This window comes from Sceloporus undulatus, chromosome 1 (assembly GCF_019175285.1).
Source record: "Sceloporus undulatus isolate JIND9_A2432 ecotype Alabama chromosome 1, SceUnd_v1.1, whole genome shotgun sequence".
In the NCBI taxonomy this organism is placed as follows: Eukaryota; Metazoa; Chordata; class Lepidosauria; order Squamata; family Phrynosomatidae; genus Sceloporus; species Sceloporus undulatus.
This window is the reverse complement of record NC_056522.1, coordinates 33,688,732-33,709,948: the sequence shown is the minus strand read 5'-3', so window position 1 is coordinate 33,709,948 and position 21,217 is coordinate 33,688,732. Positions and strand designations below refer to the sequence as shown.

General features: G+C 40.4%; 1 protein-coding gene across 1 annotated transcript in view; it reads right to left on the bottom strand.

Moving 5' to 3' along the window:
• Positions 1-21,217, bottom strand: part of SYT14 (synaptotagmin 14) — a 120,774-nt gene that overhangs the window by 12,903 nt on the left and 86,654 nt on the right. The window contains 3 exon segments of the mRNA XM_042462833.1: positions 1,442-1,631; positions 17,779-18,228; positions 20,076-20,344. Of these exon segments, the coding sequence (XP_042318767.1) occupies positions 1,442-1,631; positions 17,779-18,228; positions 20,076-20,344 (909 nt within the window).

The following is a 21,217-nucleotide window of genomic DNA, read 5'->3' as shown; positions in this document are numbered from 1 at the left end:
GCAAATGTGCGGTATATACTCCTGTATAAGACTAGAAAGATTATTTTAAAAATTGAACCAAAAAAACTAGGTCAACTTATCCATGAGGCAATCTAAGTACTATAACTCATATAAAAGAGGAACCAATCCCTGGTGAAGGGCAAGAGTATAATCTCTTCTAGAAGTACTGACCTCCTCTCAACTCCATCCAGCTTTTAGAGTAAGCACAAACAGTTATGCCTGTTGGAATTACAAACAATTATGCCTGCTGTGAATTGCCTTGGGTCCCTTTCTGCCAGAAAGGAGCCATAGAAATAAATAAATAAATACATAAATGTTGTACGTTTTTTTGGCACTGTTTTCCATTCCTGCATCCTTTAGATCCTTTGTTACATGTCCCCAAGTTTTTCCCTCAACTTCTCCATGAGTTGTATCAAAGGCTGACTTATAATCGAGCATATACAATGCCTAAATCAGTGATGGCAAACGTTTTAGAGACTGAGTGCCCAAACTGCAACCCAAAACCCACTTATTTATCGCAAAGTGCCATGTCCCTCTGACTTCCTAGTAACAAACTCTGGTGAACTCTGAGCTAAGGTAATGGCGTGTGTGCCCACAGAGAGGGCTCTGAGTGCCACTTCTGGCACTCGTGCCATAGGTTCACCACCACTGGCCTAAATATTACATGGCAACAGTTCCTATTAAGTATCAAGCTTAGTTTCTCGTCTAGCTTCCTCAAAGTCCAAGTACTCCTGTGAATTTTTGTAACCTTTCTAAACCAGACTATATAGATGTAGCTCCCATGGAATAAATTTCAGTGCTACCATCATGTTCATCTGATCCATGGATCTGTTTCAATAATCTAACCCCTACAAGTCCACAAAGACATATTTATCTCCATCTAAGGCCATCTTTTTATTTGATTATAATTTCTGAAACACTTACACAAAAATGCACAAAACACCATATACTTGATACCTGACATCAAGAATAATTATTTTTATACCACCACTGGGAATATCAAATCTAAATTATACATGTCGATCTCACTTAAACTCTCACACACTTAGAAACTCTTATATGAATATCCTTAAAGCAGTATCAACACATTTACATAAACATTCAGTGGCACAGACTTTTAAAATACATTAGAACTTTTTATACTGGCTCTGTGGTATGAGGCATTAATAGTTTAGTAATTAATCATTAAGATAAAGGCAATTTATTAGTCAGTCAGTCATGAAAAATTAAAAAGGAACTTGTCAAATCACAACTGATATTTTGAATTTTAGATTTCTGCTGTTTCCCCAATGACTGGAAATATAAAACATGAAACAGATTAGCTGATGATTGCACTATTTCGGTTTGACTGGGTAAGACTAAATGATAGGATTGAAGTCCCCACCAGTGAAATCCCCCCAAGTGCAGAAGTATTAGGATAAAAAAAATGTATTCCACTCACTGGGTGGTCTATTTGCTGCCAAGTTTTTGAAGTGGCTGCCTTTTATCACTTCTGCTGCTAGTCTTCCAGTTGTGGCATTATAAAGCAGTCCAACGAGGATTTCTGGAGCTGAGCCATGTGCCAGAGACTGACAAGAGGAGGTACTTTCACTGCAGGACATTTCTGACATGCTCATTTGGGAGTCACAGCCCTGGAAGAAAAAGCAAAGCGTTGGCAAGCATTTGAAGCAACCACAATACTGAAGAATTCCATCCTTCATATTTATTCCACTAGCTGTGGACTCTAACTTGATCTTACAGGCACATGACAGCTTAATGACAATTAAAAACAAGGGAGGAAGAAGCAAAAAAGAAACAATGCATAAAATGCTGGGTGGGGGGAACCCTTCAGCATTCAGACATTAAGCACAACCCAACATTTTCTATGCCAGCATTCTTTAGCTTTCATCACTACCCCCATGTGTTTGCAGTGCCATCACCACTGATATTGATAAATAGCCAACTGCCTGGGGCTGATAAGAATTGTAATCTAGAACCCACATAAATAGCATCACACTAGGGGAGCCTGTCCTATGCCAATCTATTCAGCTTCATGAACAAAAATATTGCTGGAAACTGCTCAGATTTCCCTCTTTGGATGGAATTGCATATAAGAGGCAGTAGGATAGGGTGAGAAAACACTCAGCACAGTGATATCAGGATATATGGTAACCTATTCCTGTATGGGACCTAATGACACTTATTGTTAAAGATATCTAATGTGTCTTTGCATTTAACATCTCGGATCCTGCATACTCAGGATGTGGATTCCCTGACTGAGTCTATCCACCTGTAAGACAGTCTTCCTCTTTTATTACTGCCTGCAACTTCACCAAGTGTTATTGTTTCTAATGAGCCATGTCATCTTGTGATATGGCCAAAGAACAATAGCTTCAATTTGGACATTTTGGCTTCTGGGGAGAATTCAGGCTTGATTTGACATAGGGCCGATTTGTTGCTCATTTTGACAGTCCATCATATCCACAGAACTTCCCCCAGTACCAGATTTCAAATAAGCTGCCACCACTATGGCACTGTCTTTCCATATAGGGGGGACTTCATGATCTTTTGAGGCAAGAGGTTATGGTGATGGGAACAATGCTGTTCATAGGTTTTCCATGTCAGACAGGCTTTTGCTGAGGAGCCAGACTAAATGTGCCAAACAGTTACTGGGTGACAGCAGTAGTGGGGACCTACACTGGCAGAGGATCTCTCAGATCCAATGGCAATGGGACTTTAGCTAACACTTGTTAGTAGTGTGCAGAAGGAGAGGTTGGTATCCTGTTTCTGAGGGGCTGTCCACATGGACAAAAAGAAGTGGTTTCACCCCTTGTGAGCCTTACCTGTTTAAACAATGCATGTGGCCAAAATAGAAGGAAACTAGATCAAAGCTATGCTCAGGAGCTAAACACTTGAGCAAAAAACACACCAAGATAGAAAGTGTACACTATTGCACTGGTGTACAGACTGCGCAATGCTGGTGCAGGAATGTGGGAAGGCCCAGGAAGGTTGTGAAAGTGGCCCAGAGCATGAGCCCCGGGCTTAGCCAGACACAGCTGCTGGTGCCATTGCTCACACAGGGTTGTTTTTTTGGTCATCCACTTCTGCAGTGAGCACAGGAGCACATAAGTGGTCAGCTGCACTATTGACCTATCACATCATCAATTCATCATGGAATCATACCACATGAAGCAAAATGAGGAGAAAAATGGCAAGTCACTAACAATACAGTGGGTTTAATAAAAATAACGAACAAGCCAATCCAATAAGGGGCCATAGGCAAGGGGCGGGGAAGGGAGCATGTATGGGGGACCTCCATGATAGTGCTGTGTCACTGCGAACACCAATGTGCTGTACGGGCAGCTGATGACTAGTGTGACCATGTGGCTAGTCACACAGCCATTTGCATGGGGTGTCCAATGGGCTGGCAGCTGAACAGGACAAGGGCGGTGATTGGTGGCTGCTGTTTGTGCACCCATTTGTGCGTGCACATGCCTTTGGGGCAGAACAGAAAAAAAATCAGGAAATCCCAGAGGTAAGCTAATAAAAATAAAATAATAATAAAAATTTTATTTATATACCACCCTTCCAACGATCAGGGCGGTGAACAACATATTAATAACATCAATACAATACATCATGACACATGCATTAAAATACATTACTCATTTCCATTAAAATCAATACTAAAACCCCCATTAGCCAGCCACCATTGCTGTTGAGGGAGGGAAGACTAACTAGGACTTGATTCAGGGAATGCTAACTGAAATAGGAAGGTTTTTAACTCCCTCCTAAACTGGGCCAGGGAGGTGGCCGAGCGGAGCTCTGTGGGCAGCGTATTCCAGAGGGCCGGGGCGACGATGGAATATGACCTCCTCGTTGTGGAGGCTAGTCTAGCCCCTGGAACCCTCAATAGTTGCTGCCCAGATGTTCTGAGGGTGCGGGGCGGAATGTATGGAGAGAGGCGGTCCTCCAGGTATCCTGGGCCCAAGCCATGTAGGGCTTTATAGGTTATCACCAACACCTTGTATTGTGCCCGGAAGCGAATGGGCAGCCAATGCAGATCTTTAAGTATAGGTGTAATATGACTGGCCCTGGAAGTGTCAGTGACCAGTCTGGCTGCCATATTCTGTACCATCTGTAGCTTCCGGGTGTGGTACAAGGGTTGCCCCATGTAGAGCGCATTGCAGAAATCCAATCGAGAGGTTACCAGAGCATGTACCACCGTTTCAAGGTCTCTCTGGGCCAGGTATGGGCGCAGCTGGCGAATAAGCCGGAGCTGATAACAGGTGCTCCTGACCGTTGCGTCCACCTAAGATGTGAGGTGAAGCGACGAATCAAGGAGCACCCCCAGACTGCGCACAGAGTCCTTCACAGGAAGCGTGATCCCGTTCAGGACAGGTGGAACCACCGCCATTCCTGGACCAGGGGAACCTGTCACAAGTACCTCCGTTTTCTCTGGATTCAGACTGAGTCGGTTTTCCCTCATCCAGCCCATTACCGACTCCAGACTGGCCATGAGAGGAGAGACGCCATCCTCGGTCACTGCATCAGTCGGAGACATAGAGAAGACTAGATTTCCCCCTCCATCTATTTAGGCACTGAATATCTTTTACATAAAATCCTATGATGAGACCATGTGGAATGAAACAAAATGATCCCCATTCGGCCTCTCCCTGTCTCCCTGCTTCTCTTCCTCTGTTCCCTCTGGAACTGCCGCTCTGCTTTCCCTAAAGCAACAGCATTTCATAACCTTTTTCTCTCCAAATCCTTTAACCTCCTCGCTCTCACTGAAACCTGGCTCCCAGCCCAAGATACTGCTACCTCCGCTGCCCTTTCTTTTGGTGTTCTCCAAAAGAACACTAGCCGTCCTGAGGGTTGAGGAGGAGGGGTTGGTATCTTGCTATCTAACTCCTGCCAGTTTCAAGTTCTATCTTTTTCCCCCAGCTATCATTTCTTTTCTTTTGAGTTTCCCATTAGACTCTTTTCTCCTCTACAGCTCCGGGTCGCAGTTATTTATCGCCCTCCTGGCTCTGCCACCCAGTTCCTCTCAGACTTTGAATCATGGCTGACATTCTTCCTTTCAGATTCAGTCCCCACTTTGATCCTAGGTGACTTCAATATCCACGTTGACGATTCCAATAACCCTACAATGTCTCGCTTTAACTCTCTGCTAGCTTCTTTTGGCCTCCAACCACATTCCAACTCTTCAACTCATTCTCTTGGTCACTGTCTTGACCTAGTTCCTGCTGCAAACTGCGCCATTTCTGACTACCTGGCACTTGACTTTCCACTATCTGATCATCATTTAATCTCCTTTGCTCTTACTTATACTCCTCCTCCTCGCCATACTATTCAACACCATTTTCGTGATCTTCAATCTGTTGACTCTAACCATCCTGGTCTGACCCTGGTTTCATCTCTCTCCTCCCTAAATCTTGGGGATTCTGCTGATTCAGCTATGTCTTTATTTAACTCCACTCTTTCCTCAACTCTTGACCATTTTTCCCCTGTCTCTGTTCGCACTTCTTCCTCTAAGACTAGACCTCAGCCCTGGCTTACCCCCAACATTAAGTTTCTCCAGTCCTGCTCTAGAGTGGCTGAACGTCTTTGGAGAAAGTCCAAAGAGTGGGCTGATTTTATCCATTTCAAATTTGTTCTTTCTTCCTTCTCACACGCCCTCTCTATGGCAAAACAGAATTATTACAAATCATTGATCTCCGCCAATGAGAGGCGCCCGCAGCGTTTGTTCTCCGCCTTCAACACTTTGCTTAAACCTCCCTCTCCTCCTGTCTCTTCATCATTCTCTCCTAATGACTTTGCTAATTATTTCGAGATTTCCACTATTCGCTCTGAGATAGTCCCCCCCGATTCTTCTGCTCTTAATCTTCTATCGCCCTCGCCTAACAAATTTTCTGTGTTTCCTCCTGCCTCTTTGGATGAACTCTCTACACTTCTGAACTCTTCCAAACCTGCAACCTGTCCTCTTGATCCAATTCCTACTCCTCTTCTAATCTCTATAGCTCCCTCCTTTCTGCCCTTGCTTCTACATATCTTCAATCTCTCTCTCTCTCTCTCTACAGGCTCCTTCCCTTCGGACTTCAAACATGCTCTCATTTCCCCAATTCTGAAAAACCTTCTCTTGACCCCTCCTCTTTGTCTAGCTATTGTCCGATTTCTCTTCTTCCCTTTCTTTCTAAGGTTTTGGAATGGGTTGTTTATTCACGCTGTCTTGAGTTTCTTGAAGCTAACTCCATACTCGATCCCTTTCAGTCTGGTTTCCGTCAAAGGCATTCCACAGAGACAGCTCTCACTAAGATTTCGAATGACCTTTTACAGGCCAAGGCTAATGGCCTTTACTCTGTACTCATCCTTCTTGATTTGTCTGCTGCCTTTGACACTGTTGATCACTGTCTTCTAGTTGATATACTTTCTGACCTTGGGTTCTCAGACTCTGTTCTCGACTGGTTTAGATCTTACTTGTCTGGCAGATCTTTTGCAGTAGTTGCAGGGGGGCCAGACTTCTTCTCCTGTTCCCTTATCTATTGAAGTCCCCCAAGGCTCTGTTCTGGGTCCCCTTCTGTTTTCTCTCTACACACTGTCCTTAGGAAAACTCTTTAGCTCTCTTGGCTTTTCCTACCATCTGTATGCCGATGACACCCAGCTGTATCTTTCCACCCCTGACCTTTCTCCAAGGCTTGAACAGCAAGTTTCGTCTTGCCTCACAGCTGTCTCGCAGTGGATGTGCCATTGGCGTTTGAAGCTCAACATGTCCAAGACAGAGCTTCTTGTCTTTCCTCCTAAGCCCACCCTTCAACACTCCTTTTCTGTCTCTGTGGACAACATTTCTATTCAACCAGTCCAGCAAGCCCGCAGTCTTGGTTTTATCTTCGACTCTTCTCTGTCGTGTATCCCTCAGATCCAGACCACAGCCAAGGCTTGTAGATTCTTTTTGTACAATATTGCCAAAATCCGACCATATCTCTCCGCCTCTACTGCCAAGATCCTGGTCCATGCCCTAGTGATCTCACGACTTGATTACTGTAACGTCCTCCTGGCTGGGCTTCCTCTTTCTCACCCCCGTCCTTTAATCTCTGTCCAGCATTCAGCTGCACGCATTATCACTTCCACTCACCGCTCTGACCATATCTCTCCTGTGTTGGCTTCCCTTCACTGGCTCCCCCTCCCTTTCCGCATTCAGTATAAGCTCCTGCTGTCGACATTTAAAGCCCTCCATGGACTGGCACCTCCTTACTTATCAGACCTTCTTTCTCCTCACCTTCCCACTAGGGCCCTCCGTTCTGGTAGTCAAGGTCTGCTGTCTCAGCCCAGGATTTCCTCTGCCCCATCCCGGATTCGCCCCTTTTCACTTGCTGCCCCTCACTCCTGGAACATTCTTCCCCAACAAGCAAGAGTCATCACTTCTTTAACCAGCTTCAAAACGGAGTTGAAAACCATCCTGTTCAGAGAAGCCTTCCCAGGCACTGCATAATTGTCACTTGCTTTTTGTTGTTCTTTTGTTGTCTGTTTTATCGAATCATTTCCTGTATTGCTATGTATTTTATATGTATTATTCTACTTGAGAGTATGTATTTTCCCTGGAAAATGATTAACTATCCATTATGAAGCCAAGCTCTCCCTCCAGTCCATCTACCTTGGTCCAGGCCTTGGAGGTAGAGCGGAACTGCTGGACCTCTTACCCTTTCCCTCCACCACTCCCTTCTCTTTCTGTGTCATGTCTTTTCAGATTGTAAGCCCGAGGGCAGGGAACCGTCTAACTAAAAAGATTGCATGTACAGCACTGTGTAAATTTACAGCGCTTCATAAATAAAGGTTAATAATAATAATAATAATAATAATAATAAGTGTTAGTAGACAATCTACTCTATGGGCAGTCAATTCCAGGCCATAACAGCATTGATCATCTGTGAAGCAAAGAGATATTTGGGGGCAGAATCTTATGAAAAAAATAACGAATAAAACTGAAGCAAAACTTCATTCTTTTAAAACTGCTGAATGTTTAACTTTTTCAAGTCAATAACATGCTATGATTAATCCAATTCTTGGATGTCCTCAGTCCCACAACTGCAAACAAGGTTTTCTCAACTCTGTTTAGAGAAGTGAACTGAGACAAGGTGTGACTCCAATCAGTAGGATGCAACAAGGCAAGGCTAAAAACAACCCCGATTTAAGGTATCGGGGATCTGCACATCAGTACTATATGGTTGGGAGTCCCTTTAGTTGTCCAGGTTGCAGTCATACCTCATGGAGAGAATTCAGAGAACAATGTTCAAGGACACCCCTCAGACTAAACAACTCTTATTGTTCTGAGCAATCTCTTTATTTCAGTTTCACCCCACCCAGCAGATGTTCCTGACATTTGTGGAAGTCCACTAACTGTATTCCAGCTTCACAGTGAGGACCCTTTGAAATCTGCAGCGATCTTGCAAAACTGGACCACTGACAGGAGGGCTAAGGATAAACCTGTCTGTTTCTTTGGTTTCTCCTTAGCTACTGGAAAATACACCCAGGTTCCAGTTAATTTTTTTCCCTATTTCAGTGTGAGTCTAGAAGCAACCACTGCCTTCTCAACCTACTCTGTTACTGGAGGATGTATGACAAGCATTTGTTCTTCTGTGCTGACAAGAGAGACTACAGGTAGTGACTCCAAACAGAGTGGCAAGAGTGTCCTTGAGACCTGATCATTTTTGGAGTCTTCTGGAGCTGTGAGGACTTTCTTCCTTTTAAGCTTGTTAGCACAGGGCTTCCTGGTACCTTGGAACATTCACTTTTTAAAAATCAATTGGGTAAGAGGGGTAAGACAGCTCTTTATAGTATGTATAGTGTATAGTATTATAGTATGTAGTTTGTAGTATGTAGATATTCTGGAAAGGGCAGAAGCAAGTGAGAATCTATGGTGTACACATAAACTTCTTTTAGCTCCACTCTCATTGATTGTTCTCTGTCAGATTTTTCATGCCTTGTAATGCTTGTTGCAGTTCCTACATCCAGCCACCCTGCCTCCTCAAACATACCAGGGTTTTGGCCCTAGTTTGTTGCTGGTTGACCCATCATCCTCAATCTGGATGTTTTCTTTCAACAATTTTTCTCTCCCTTGTCACATTTCTCTCCTGTCACCTCCACTATGAACCTAATAAAGGTAAAGGTAGTCCCTTGACATGAATGTCTAGTTGTAATCGACTATGGGGCGGTGCTCATCTCCGTTTCTAAGCCAAAGAGCCAGCATTGTCCAAAGACTGCTCTGGTGATCATGTGGTCAGCATGACTGCACTGAACGCTGTTACCTTCCCACTTAAGTGGTACCTATCGATCGACTTGCATTTGCATGCTTTCAAACTGCTAGGGTGGCAGAAGCAGGGATTAGTGACCCCATCATGCAGAACTCAGGCCTCGAACTGCCAACCTTCTGATCTTCCGATCATCAGAATTGGCCTCTTAACCCCTAAGCCACCACATCCCTTATGAACCTAATACCTCCCCTGTATTCTCCATTAACTCAATACCTCCCCTGGTATCCACTGTACTAGTATCCCTGTCTATTCAACTTGATTTTTTAAAAGGGAGATTTGTATACTCAGTGCTGAAGTGAGATCAGGTTGTACCCCTTTAACATGACAACTCTAAAAAGAAGAGTGAAAAAAGAAACATTCAGTCTTGTAACTGGAAATGTAATGATGGAAGTTAGCAAGAAACCCCAGTGACAAAGGTTACATCCCTATTCGAAACGATTACCAGTGGGAATCTCTACAAATATAAAGGGAGGAACCAGTACTATGGATACAGACATGTGATATTCACAACAGCCTCTAATACAGACAAGAAAAACCCCACCCTGCAGTGGGAATAAAGAGTTGCAGTTAGTACCTGAAATTCATGATATAAACACTCTGACAAGAAAAGATGTACAGATACTCAGAAAAAAATTAATAAATTAATTCCTGCTCAGCAATGGAAACCTAGTGGATGACCTTGGGAAAGACATACTCTCAGCCTCAAAAAACCATACATTGGAAACAACTTGAAGGCACACAACAACAACAAGTTATAACTCCTGCCAAATCCTGAGGCTTTTGGCCAATTTGGAAAAGCCCACTCTTTTTTGTAGGGCTGTAGTCCTATATTCACTTATTCAGGAACAAGTTACAGGGAACTCAGTGGGACTCATCTCTGAATGGATAAGTATAGGATTGCACTGCAAAACACTTTGTTGTTATTGTTATGTGCCTTCAAGTTATTTCTAACATGGCGACTCTAAGGTGACCCTCTCATGGCGTTTTCTTGGCAAATTTGTTCAGAGGAGGTTTGCCATTGCCCTTCCTTGAGGCTGAGAGCATGTGACTTGCCCAAGGTCACCCGGTGGGTTTCAAGGCAAAATACTCACGTTGTTTAAAATATATATAGTTCAAACAACGTCTGAAAGGCCTTTTCCCACAATTTCTTTTCAGACTCAAAAGAGTAAACTGGTAGATGCACTATTTAAAAAACTTTCTTTCATAAGAAGAAAGAAAAAGAAAAATAGTTGAAGTAAAATCAAATTAAAAATGTAATTCCTTTATTGACTATAATCAAGAGATTAAAAACTTTTTTTTAAAAAATACACACCGCCTTAATTTAGTACCACAGAGTCTATAAAGTTACATCAAATTTCCTTCCTGAAACTGTAAATGATATTGAAAATATATGCACAGCAAATTATTCTAAGAACAAAAGTATCACTCTATTCACAGATCAGCTTTGTTCCCAAACTTTAGCTATACTAAATAATATACGCGCAAACTGAAATGACAAAACAAAATTGATATATTCCGCCAAAGCAGTGCTCCAGCTTCCTCAATAGGCATTCAGTGAGGTAAGAATGGGACTCTAGAGTCATTTTCTTCATTTGAGACTTGATATGCATTGTCTTCATAAATCTTCTAATAAAAATGAGGGAAAATGAGATGATAAATTATTTAATTCACCTGGAATGTGCATTACAATTATCACCTAGATACCCATTGTATAATCTCCATTAGTGTCTTAACAGTGCTGCGTGTAAAACAATTTTCACCTTGTGACTACAGACTGAAAAAAGTATTAATGGAAAACTTTTGAAATCCAAAGGGATCTAAATCCAGATATCACAATCCAGCACAGAGCTCAGTACATCTAAGCCCACAGAAACCTCTGACTTGAAGCAGTCGATGCACATCTGGATTGTATTCTTAACAAAATGACAGCCATCTCATGGGGTTTTGGCAACCTTTGTAGAATAATTATTAGGGATATATAAAAGGCATTACAATCACTATTTTTTGTGGAAACCTAATTTTTGGTGGTATAAAGAAAGCATTTTACCAATAAGTAATAGGTAAAGTTTTACCCACAAATCATATAATATTCTGAAAGGAGATGTGCTCATTCATTTATCTAAATTTCTTGAGTCACACAGAAGTTGTTCTCCTGCTTCTCTGCAAAGGCATTCACAAACAGTGTGATTTAGTTTCACCTGTTCTTCACATTACTGGCCACAAAAAAGTATGATGTTGGAACCAGAGTTTACTTCTGCTCCTGGCATAGTTCCACCTGAGCAGGCCTTCTAACTGTACTGCAAAGACATTGCAAATGACCATTTTTCTGATCCCCCTCCTACAACCTATAGTATCTTGGAACTTCAAGGCAGAGGGAAGAATGGTTGAAAACTGCATCCTCTTTGTATCACAAACCTTCTGTATATGGAAGAGGTTTGTGGGGGTCAAAGTTCAGACCTAACCCACAGGTGATATTAAGTAAGGAGTAGGATAATAAGATTTACTGGCGAAAATTGTTATTAGAATAAATCCCTATGAGCCAATGGAAATTTGATACAATCAATGGAGCTATCCATCAATGGATTAATATGGCTCTATTCTATTAGGACTTGCAAATGGATTTAGGCCATCATTTCCTTAAAGAAATGATTTGCCAGAAAGATAATGATTGTGGATAAGTCAATCACAGAGTTCACCCTTAATTTTATTTCCCTCCCTCCCTCTCTTCCTTTTTTCCTTTCCTTCTTTCCAACAAAGTAAAGCCACCTGCTTTTTTCAGAGAACATATGAGATTCCTCAGAATCTCTGATACAATGAAAAGTTAAAGAGTTCTGCCCTTTTACATCAGGCATGAGGTTCAAGCGATTTCCTGAATATTTTCATTAGATATCTTTTAATGCTTTATAACATCAGCATAGTGAGTGATAAGAAAGTGAACCATCTTACTCAGCCACAGGAAAATTCTATACAATCAGCTTTTGTTAAATGCTGCTGTTATTGTAAGAAAATCTGACTTACCGTATATACTCGTGTATAGGTCAACCTCGTGAATAAGTCGAGAGTAGGTTTTAGGGACAAAAATCTGGATTTTAATATGACCTGTGGATACGTCGAGGGTAAAACTGAAGGGCATGTAACCAAGGATGTAAAGGATGTCCTGCTCATTCTTCTTGCGTCTTGCCTCCAGAGATAACTGGGCTGGGAAATGGCTTGGGGAGGAAACATTTGCTCTTCTTGCATCTTCCCAGTCCAGCTGCCCCCTCTGGCAGCAACCGGGCTGGGAAGAGGCTTAGGGAGACAACGCTCCCTCGTCCTGCCATCTTATTACCATACTGACTCGTGTATAAGTGGACCTAGGTTTTTTGGGGTCAATTTTGTAGTTTAAATTTTTCGACTTACAGATGAGTATAGATGGTAATATATGACTTTACCTATTTTACTCTTCACTAAGCAATAACAGTAACAATATTGTTCCTGAGAGCTGCATGCCAAACATATTAGAAAATATTTTGGCAGAAATCATACATTATGCTTGGAAGGTGTAAATTTACACTCAGTGAGTTATACAATAGTTATGCTACATCATCTTTCTCATGAGCAGCAACACTGTGCAACCAACTGCATACATTTCTTGCTTATTGAGAGGTTATACGATGGAGAATGTACAGTGCTTAATTTTACAATACTAGTGAATGTACAGTGGGCCATTAGTATCTGCTGGGGTTTGGTTCCAGGACCCCCTGTGAATTACAAAATCTGTGGATGTTCAAGTCCCATTAAACATAATGGATAGTAAAATGGTGTCCGACCTATAAAATGGCAAAATAAAGGTTTGCTTTATAGAATTCATACATTTTTTGAATATTTTCATGCTGTGGAATCCGTAGAATCAGTGGATGCAGAGGGTCGACTGTAGCACAGCGGAGCCAGTGAGGAATGCACCATCCATGAAAATGCAACTACAAGGCTTGAATTCTATTGGTTAATTCCAACTAGAGTAGACCCACTAAATCAGTTGCTGAATAGTGAGTCAACATATACATAATCCAATTGTTTAAATAGTTCTACCCTAGATGGATTTGATCCCTTTTGCTATAGCTGGATTTGTCTAACTCTAATTATGCAACTGTGAATGAATATACCCATTGCACATGGCCAAAAAGTACAACCACATGTATAAGGGAACCTACATATGCGTATGACACAACAAGGAGTCTAGCATAGGAATTTTCCCACCAGACTGATGAATGAATACCTTTGACTTCACATTTTTTCAAGACTCTTTTTTCTTAAAAGCAGTATATTGTACTAACCCATTGTAATAAAAAATACAGTATGGGGGGAAAGCGTAAGCTCAAACCCCATTGGTTGCAATGGGGAAGCGCTTCCGCATTCGGAGCGGCACGGCACACGCGCCATTCATCCCGACAGCTTAACCTTCCGCGCAAGGTTAAAGCCGCATATGGTGCACCCGTGTATGGCATGGGCGCGCTGTATTTAGGTCTGGCTTTATCTTGAATGTACAGTTAAAACCCAATAACTTCACAAAGGACCTACTGCTGGCAGACATGAAAAGGAGCAAAATTGGTTCACTGATTGCAGTTGTATTATTATTATTATTATCCTTGCAAGTGTGGCTCAGGTGTATTCTGATGAATATCTCTAGTTCAAAATTTATTATTACATCACTGAGGACCAGAGGTAGTTTTCCCAAGTGCATCTGAAAATGCAAAAACTGGTAAGAGTTCAATGGATTCCACGGAAGAAACAAGAGATACGTTTCAGGATGCTGACAGGATGGTTGTTTTATTGGTAGAAAAGCCTGATATATTTCAGCCTATAAATATTCTTAAGGCCTTCTTCAGAGAGTTATATAAAATAATAAAAGGATAACACAAGATATAAAAAGCCTTAAGCTTCTGTTCATGTTCTTTATTTGTCCAGTAAATGATCTGAAAATTTGAGAGCTCTAATGTTTGCTTCCAAGTAGGTGTGTACAACTAAAAGAAATTTACAAATGCAATAATGATTTTATTCAATTAGATAGTATGTAGGTACATGTTGTTCCTTTATGATTTTGTATCACCCACGAAAAAGGCCTTGATACTACACATAGGTTGAAACAAATCAGTCTTATCTATGAGTTTTTTGAATATTGTTAAACCAACCACATCTTAAGAAATGCTGCATTATAGCAAAGAGTAGTAAAGAATAGCAATTCACAGATAATATTTTTAGAAAGTACTAAGAAAATTTGCTTTACAAGTTGGTTGCTAAAAATCAAGATCTACTGTTCATACAGTGAATAGATGAAACTGGAATCAGAAACAAATTAATTAGTTTTGACCTACAGTACTATTCCACCCAATTGAAGCTATAATCCTATATATATATATATATGGAACTTACTTCTGAGTCGGCACACAAGGATTGTACAGAAAGTCATTTCATGTCACCTGCTTGCTAAAATTTGTCCGAATTATCTATTTTTCCTTTTGTAATAATTAAACCAATTTAAAGAGAAAAGCTATGAACAAGGAGATAATTTGAATTTTCTACAGACCTTCTGACTAAGGGCAGGAAAACTATAACAAAGTCAAGAATTATAGTGGTAATCATGAAGCTAAAGTCAGGATTACCAGTAGTTGAGACTCAAACACCAACAGACAACAGGATAAATAGCTAAAACTTTAAGGAGCGATTATATGTCTATACATATACTGTGTGAAACAAAAAGGAATCAAGACAGAAAACTAAATTCAATAGGGATGTTATTCTTCACTAAATTTCTTCTCAAAGGTAACAACAAGTAATTTCAACAATTTCCTTTCCACTGCAAGAAAGTTTTCAAAAGCCATGCAAATTATTTGCAAATGCTATTGGCAATTCGAGACTTACCCTGTGCAAAATTTGCTTGTGGTTGTTTTGTGCAGAAGACAGTATTTTCTGCATGGACAATAAGATTTCAATGCAGAACTATTAATTCTGGTGCACAAAATGTTGCTTTATGTGCCGAAAAAAGCTGTGAGTGGGAATTTGTTCTTCGTAAAATTTTGCATGTGATTAATTTGCACAGAAAACAGCATTTTCTGTGTGAGAAATAATATTTCAAAGCAGAAATATGAGATCCTGTGCAGAAAATGCAGTTCTCTATGCAAATCAAGCATGTGCTAACTTTATGCAGAATAAATCCCCAATTATAGTTTTCTTTTGTGCATAAAAGAATAATTTCTGCACATTTCTGCATTGAACTATTATTTTCCATGCAGAAAATGCTGTTTTCTGAGCAAAACAGCCATATAAATATTTTGCGCAGAATAAGTCCTGAGCTCCAAAAGTTCTTTCTCATCAGGGTTTCTAGACTTTAAAGAACAGGGTTTTTTTGAAAATTTAAAAAATAATTTCTTAATATTGTTAATATTCAATAGTCCATCATTCAAGGTAAAAATACAAAAGCGAAAGAAAAGCAGAGATGTAGGCTGTTGGGAATTTATGATGTCATAAAGAAATTTATGACTGTACAGTTTAGAAATGCAGCACTGCGCTACAGTCATAATCTCAGGAGGGAAATGTTATTGTAGCTGCACTATCAGGACCACTGCACAGGGAAAGCAAGCAAAGTGACTGCTGTCTGAAGGTTGTGATATGCAATGGTAGGGCACTTTGTTGGACAGGCTGCCCACGCGCAACAGCACAAGGAGCAGGGCAATGGCCCCCAACAGAACCACAGGGCAAAACAGCAGTGGAAAGTCATGTGCCTTGCTGGAAAAATGTTCCCAACTTTCTTTGTTTCCCAGTGTGTGGTGGGAACCCCCCACTGCACAATAGGACATCTTGTGTAGTGATTCCTTATGCAATGGGGGTCCTCACTGTGCAACAGGACATCTTGCATGATGCCCCTTTGTGCATTGTCACAATTCTCTAACATGGTTGCATACTGTGTCAGCAAGGTAACTCCATCCTTGTAAAGTTATGTATCACAGCCTGTGATACAGAATCTTAGCCATAAAAATGATTACCGGTATTTTTGATAAACCAATGGAAATGAACCCTTGAGGGTTCTTTAAAATTTCTGTTAACATGTGTATGAATTTTAATGCTTATTTCTCCTGATATGTATTTTTTGTACAGTCTTGCCTAATGCATATTTTTTGTAAACAGGCCTAACATAGTTTAATTTTTTTAATTGGTGAACTGTTTTACAAAATTTGGGCAACTGCAAATTTTGAAGTATAACTGTTGCAGAGTGCTGATCTGTCTTCTTTCTTCCTTCCAAAACCCTTTCTTTCCTGTCCTCTTTCTCCTTCTGTCTCACTTCTCCTAGCTATACTTGTTGCCTACTTTCTCCTTCCTTTCCTCTCTCTGTCGCTCTAATCTTTTCTACTTCACCTTCACCACACAAAAGAAAAGCTAGAAATCACAACGGAAATATGTTAGAATCCCAGCATTTTAAAGTAGTGAATCCCATTAATCTCAAGACACTTTGCTTCTGAACGATGGAGAACTATGGTTTCACTGAGAATGTTGAATCCAATGAAATTTTTTTCCATCCCTACTGCAGACCAAATCAAAATACATATTTTGGATCATGGTATAAAACAGCATTCTTAAGCCACCCCCATGCTGATTAGGGGTTACAAAAATTGTATTCCAACACATCTATATGGTACCAGGTTAGAAAAGTCTGGTGTGAAATATCCAAGGAGAACCACAGAGGATGTTTTAAATTGGATCAGGTTTTTAAAAATAAACTTCAAAAATATAATTTGCAAACTGTTTGCTTATCTTGAACAAGCACCAACTGCACTCAGGAAAGCATAAAAACAGCAGATTCTTCATGTATTTCTCTGCCCCTTCCTTCATAGTAACCTTCTTTATATTCTGGAAAAGGAATCATTCAGGCTGCCTATCCATGTCTTTCACACTCAAGACAGAGATAATGCATGTGGATGTCATAGCACTGTAATGTTCCAGTGTACTATGTTTGTTGTGCATCCCAGGCCACTCAAAAGAGAGCATATCCCACAAAAGGCGGAAACCCTAATGGAGAGGAAGCATGCAAAACCACATTGCTGGATAACCAAACTAAATATCTGAAAACTTGAAGAATCACCAGGACTTGCTGGTCAAGATGCCTTCTTAATGAAATACAATGGCTATAATGCTGCCCAGGCCATAAAGCTGCCCAGTTTCCTAGTACAGTACATCATTTTATACTGCTGGTAAGAACACTTTCTTAGTGAACACCATTATGTACATTTTATAACAAAGTTTTAATGGACATGGGAAAGCTAAAAGAGGTAACAATAGATACATATATTTAAAAAGGAAGTCTAAGCATGGTATCTAAAATTTAATGGATTTCCAAGCAATGTCCTGCTGCAAGAATCAAATGTGCCTGAAAGATATGCACCTCTGACATAAATAAGTGCTCTATTCATAGCTGTTGAAAATGCTGCCTTCTTATTCTGTGTGGTTTAATACTCACGGAAATATTGTATGCTGGCTCCAATGTCACCGGTACTGACATCTTCCCTTGAAGATTTAATTTGGTTAAGTAAAATATCTTTTCTCCCAGAATCCTCTCTCTTTTTACACGACGTATGCTGTAGAGTCTAAAACGTACTGCATAATTCCCAATCATCTCAGACTCAATATGATTAAATTTAAATGTCTCAGTGAAGACAGGGCATGGGCCCCGCTGGATGCTGGTTTTTGCTCTCTGTTTCTTGATAGGAAGAAGAACCAGGTGTACTTGCCATAAACTTCCACTTGTCCTGTTATAATTTGGAATGTCTGTGACAGCTGTCACTGTTATCAGAAGCTTCTGTTCCTGAGAGTCATAGTCAAAAGTCACATCCAGGGTGCCATATTTAGCTTCTGGTTCTGGATCAAATGATTTAGGGAGCTGTGATGACGATCCTCGAGCTGAAAGATCCTAAATGAAATGGAAAAGAAAGGTCTAACATATCTGTGTGCCCCTTTGGAGTCTATAACTCTACTCAGAGTTTGGAAAGTTACATTTAAAAGGTAATTAGTTGCAAAGAATGCCAATTACAACCAACTAAAAATAGAATTACCATAAAAGCAATGAAAAGGATTATATTTACACTGCAAAAGTAGTGAATTTAATGCTCTAGCTAACTATACAGGGAAGGAACTAATGAGAAGTAACTAATTTATAACAGGTTAGTTTGAACTTCTTACTCTTGATAAACTTTGGTATAAATAACTGCATTTGTGCATGTTCAATAAAATTATTAATATGGAAATTGCTTCCTGCTTGTGTAATGCGTTTCCCCCCCCTTTCCACACACAAAGTAATGGAATACTCAAGGAAGGACATCCTGCTGACAGCCAGCCCCTAGAAGAAAGAAGCTTTTACAGCTTATAAAGAGGGTAAATTAGAAAAGAGAGGAGGAGGCATGGATAAAAGGTCCCTAACAAACAAAGCTAAAGTCTTTAACTGAGAAAAACTGCAAGGACATTGTTGAGTAGAACGACGAATGAGAAGTTGGAGGATTAAGTGGGGATGAATCATTTACACAACAAATCCTTTAAAATTAAAGAGAAGAATAAATGATGTGAGAAACAAAATACCCGTAACACTGTCCAACATCTGCTCTCAAGTGTGCACTCTGATGCTGTTTCTTGTTGGAGTGTTTGTGTTGTAATATTTTCTACCTTGCTATTAAAAATACACACAATTTCACCCCAGGGTCAATGTAAAAATTAATAAAATTTAAATAAAACACAGAATTATATTGCCTGTTACTCAGAAGCAATTATTCTAAAGGTTGTATTTCTAGTAATCAAACCACACAAGATATCATACATGTAATTAGCCACTGAACAGAATTACACAGAAGATACTGTGCAGTTTAGTGTGGGTAGATCCGTTTCAGGACCCAGATAAGAGGCAAGGAAGCTTTAAGACTTTTTTTCACACTGTAGGTCTCATCTGAATTGTACCCTCTGCACTTGTTATTTGCATTGAAAGAAAAGACTCCACTGGTACTAGTCAATGGCAACTTTTGTCTTCCAAGTCAGTGGGGGTTAGTCTGAGGTATTCCAAAAGAGTTTAAACTGAAACCCCAAGTGAATTCACTGCTCCAATCACATCAGAGCCAACAGCTGCCACTGGCACTGGGGTTGGCTGAAGACATTTTGCAGCTTAGACAAAATGGCACCCCTTCTCATTCCATGTATAGTCAGCTGTCCATATTGGTGGGCTAGCCATTTGTTGATCGGAGTATCCATGGATGATCCATTATTATTAATGGTGGTGCATGGCCATGCCAATGCAGTCACACAAAAGTTGCAATAACGGGACTTGAGGTCTCACATGTTTTAGTATCTGCAGGAGGGCTTCCACCGATACGGAGGGCCTACTGTATAGGCTTACTTTAACTCTGGTGATAAGAAAAGGTCCTCCAATACACCTCAAGTATCAAGCTAGCTTATGGAATTTAGGAAATGTTGTGTGACAAAGGGGAATGGTGGTGGAGTCCAGGAGGCTGAAGGATCCCATGGCTAACCCTAACAGACATGGCCTGAGGCAATTGCCTCACTCTGCCTGATGGTAAGGCAGGCCTTGATATGCATGAAGGGTTTTCTTCCATTGTGAATTGCAGGTGTGGGACACATAAAATGCAACGGAAGTAGGTTACAGTACAGCCCATCTTCAAAAAAAAAATCAAACCCATACTACATGATCTACAGCTATATTATCTTCATTCTGCATTATCTACATCTGCACTGAGCAGTTTGGGTGTACGCATTTACCTCAGGACTTAGGACAGCAGTACTGTCACTGGGTACATCTTCTTCATATCCTTTGTTGTGAAAGCTTTCTATTTCATGTCCAGTACTACCTTCACTTGGGCACTTAAATGAACACCTTGGACTATTGCTACACTGAGAGAATTCACATTTGCTGTCACCAACTTCAGAGGGTGTACATGAGAGGTGTGGAGAGCCACTGTCATCTTGATATGGTGGAGGCTGCAATTCATCAAGAGGAGGTGTTTGTCTCATTCTCTGAATGCAGTTTGCTGTGGGGAAAAAATAACAGTCATCATAGATTTTCAATGAATAGTATGGCTGTCACCGGAGGCGGGGGGGGAGAGACTTATTTAATGCAGAGGAGGGCAACTGTCAAAGGCTAAGGTGTCACGCTGGCTCCCCGATGAAACCTTGAAGAGCAACACCTTCTGCAGTACCAAACAAACAAACAAACAAACAATCTAGAAAGCCAGTCAATAATCTTAGTCCTTGCAGTTATGTATGCCCCACACCATAGCCAGATTTTCTTAAATGGATCATTATTTTTATTAGAGAGATAATGTATTTAAAATACTGTCACAGGATCTACTAATTAGTAGATTAATTATTAAGATAAATCCTTTAGAAACAGCTAATTTGTTTAAGAAACACCACCAATTAATAGGAAAAAACTTTTAAAAATTAAAAGATTTTAAAATCAAGCACATATATAAGATGCAAATGGTAGGCACCCTATTTGAAGAGGCATTCCACCTGCTCTGTCACACAAAACACAAATCTTCAAAAAACAGTGCCTGCTGTAACACACACATGCATCATCTGAAAACAAAGAAAGCACACACTTTTTCAAAGCCACTGTCTCTTCCATATACACTATGTATATTTAGTCACTCTATTATTCAATTAAACTTCAAACATTTACCCAATCATGCCATCAGATGCTAATCGATATAAGTTAGCAACTCTAACTTATATCGATACAACTGGGAGATGGCACACACACAAGAAAACTCTAAATAGTCAGTCACAAATTCATGTAGAACTGAAACCAAGAATACATTGCATTTGTTCAAAAAATGTAATACAAAATAGAAAAAAAGTCACCTTTTTAGCAAGGAGTTGTTTGATTCAAGTGCAGAATA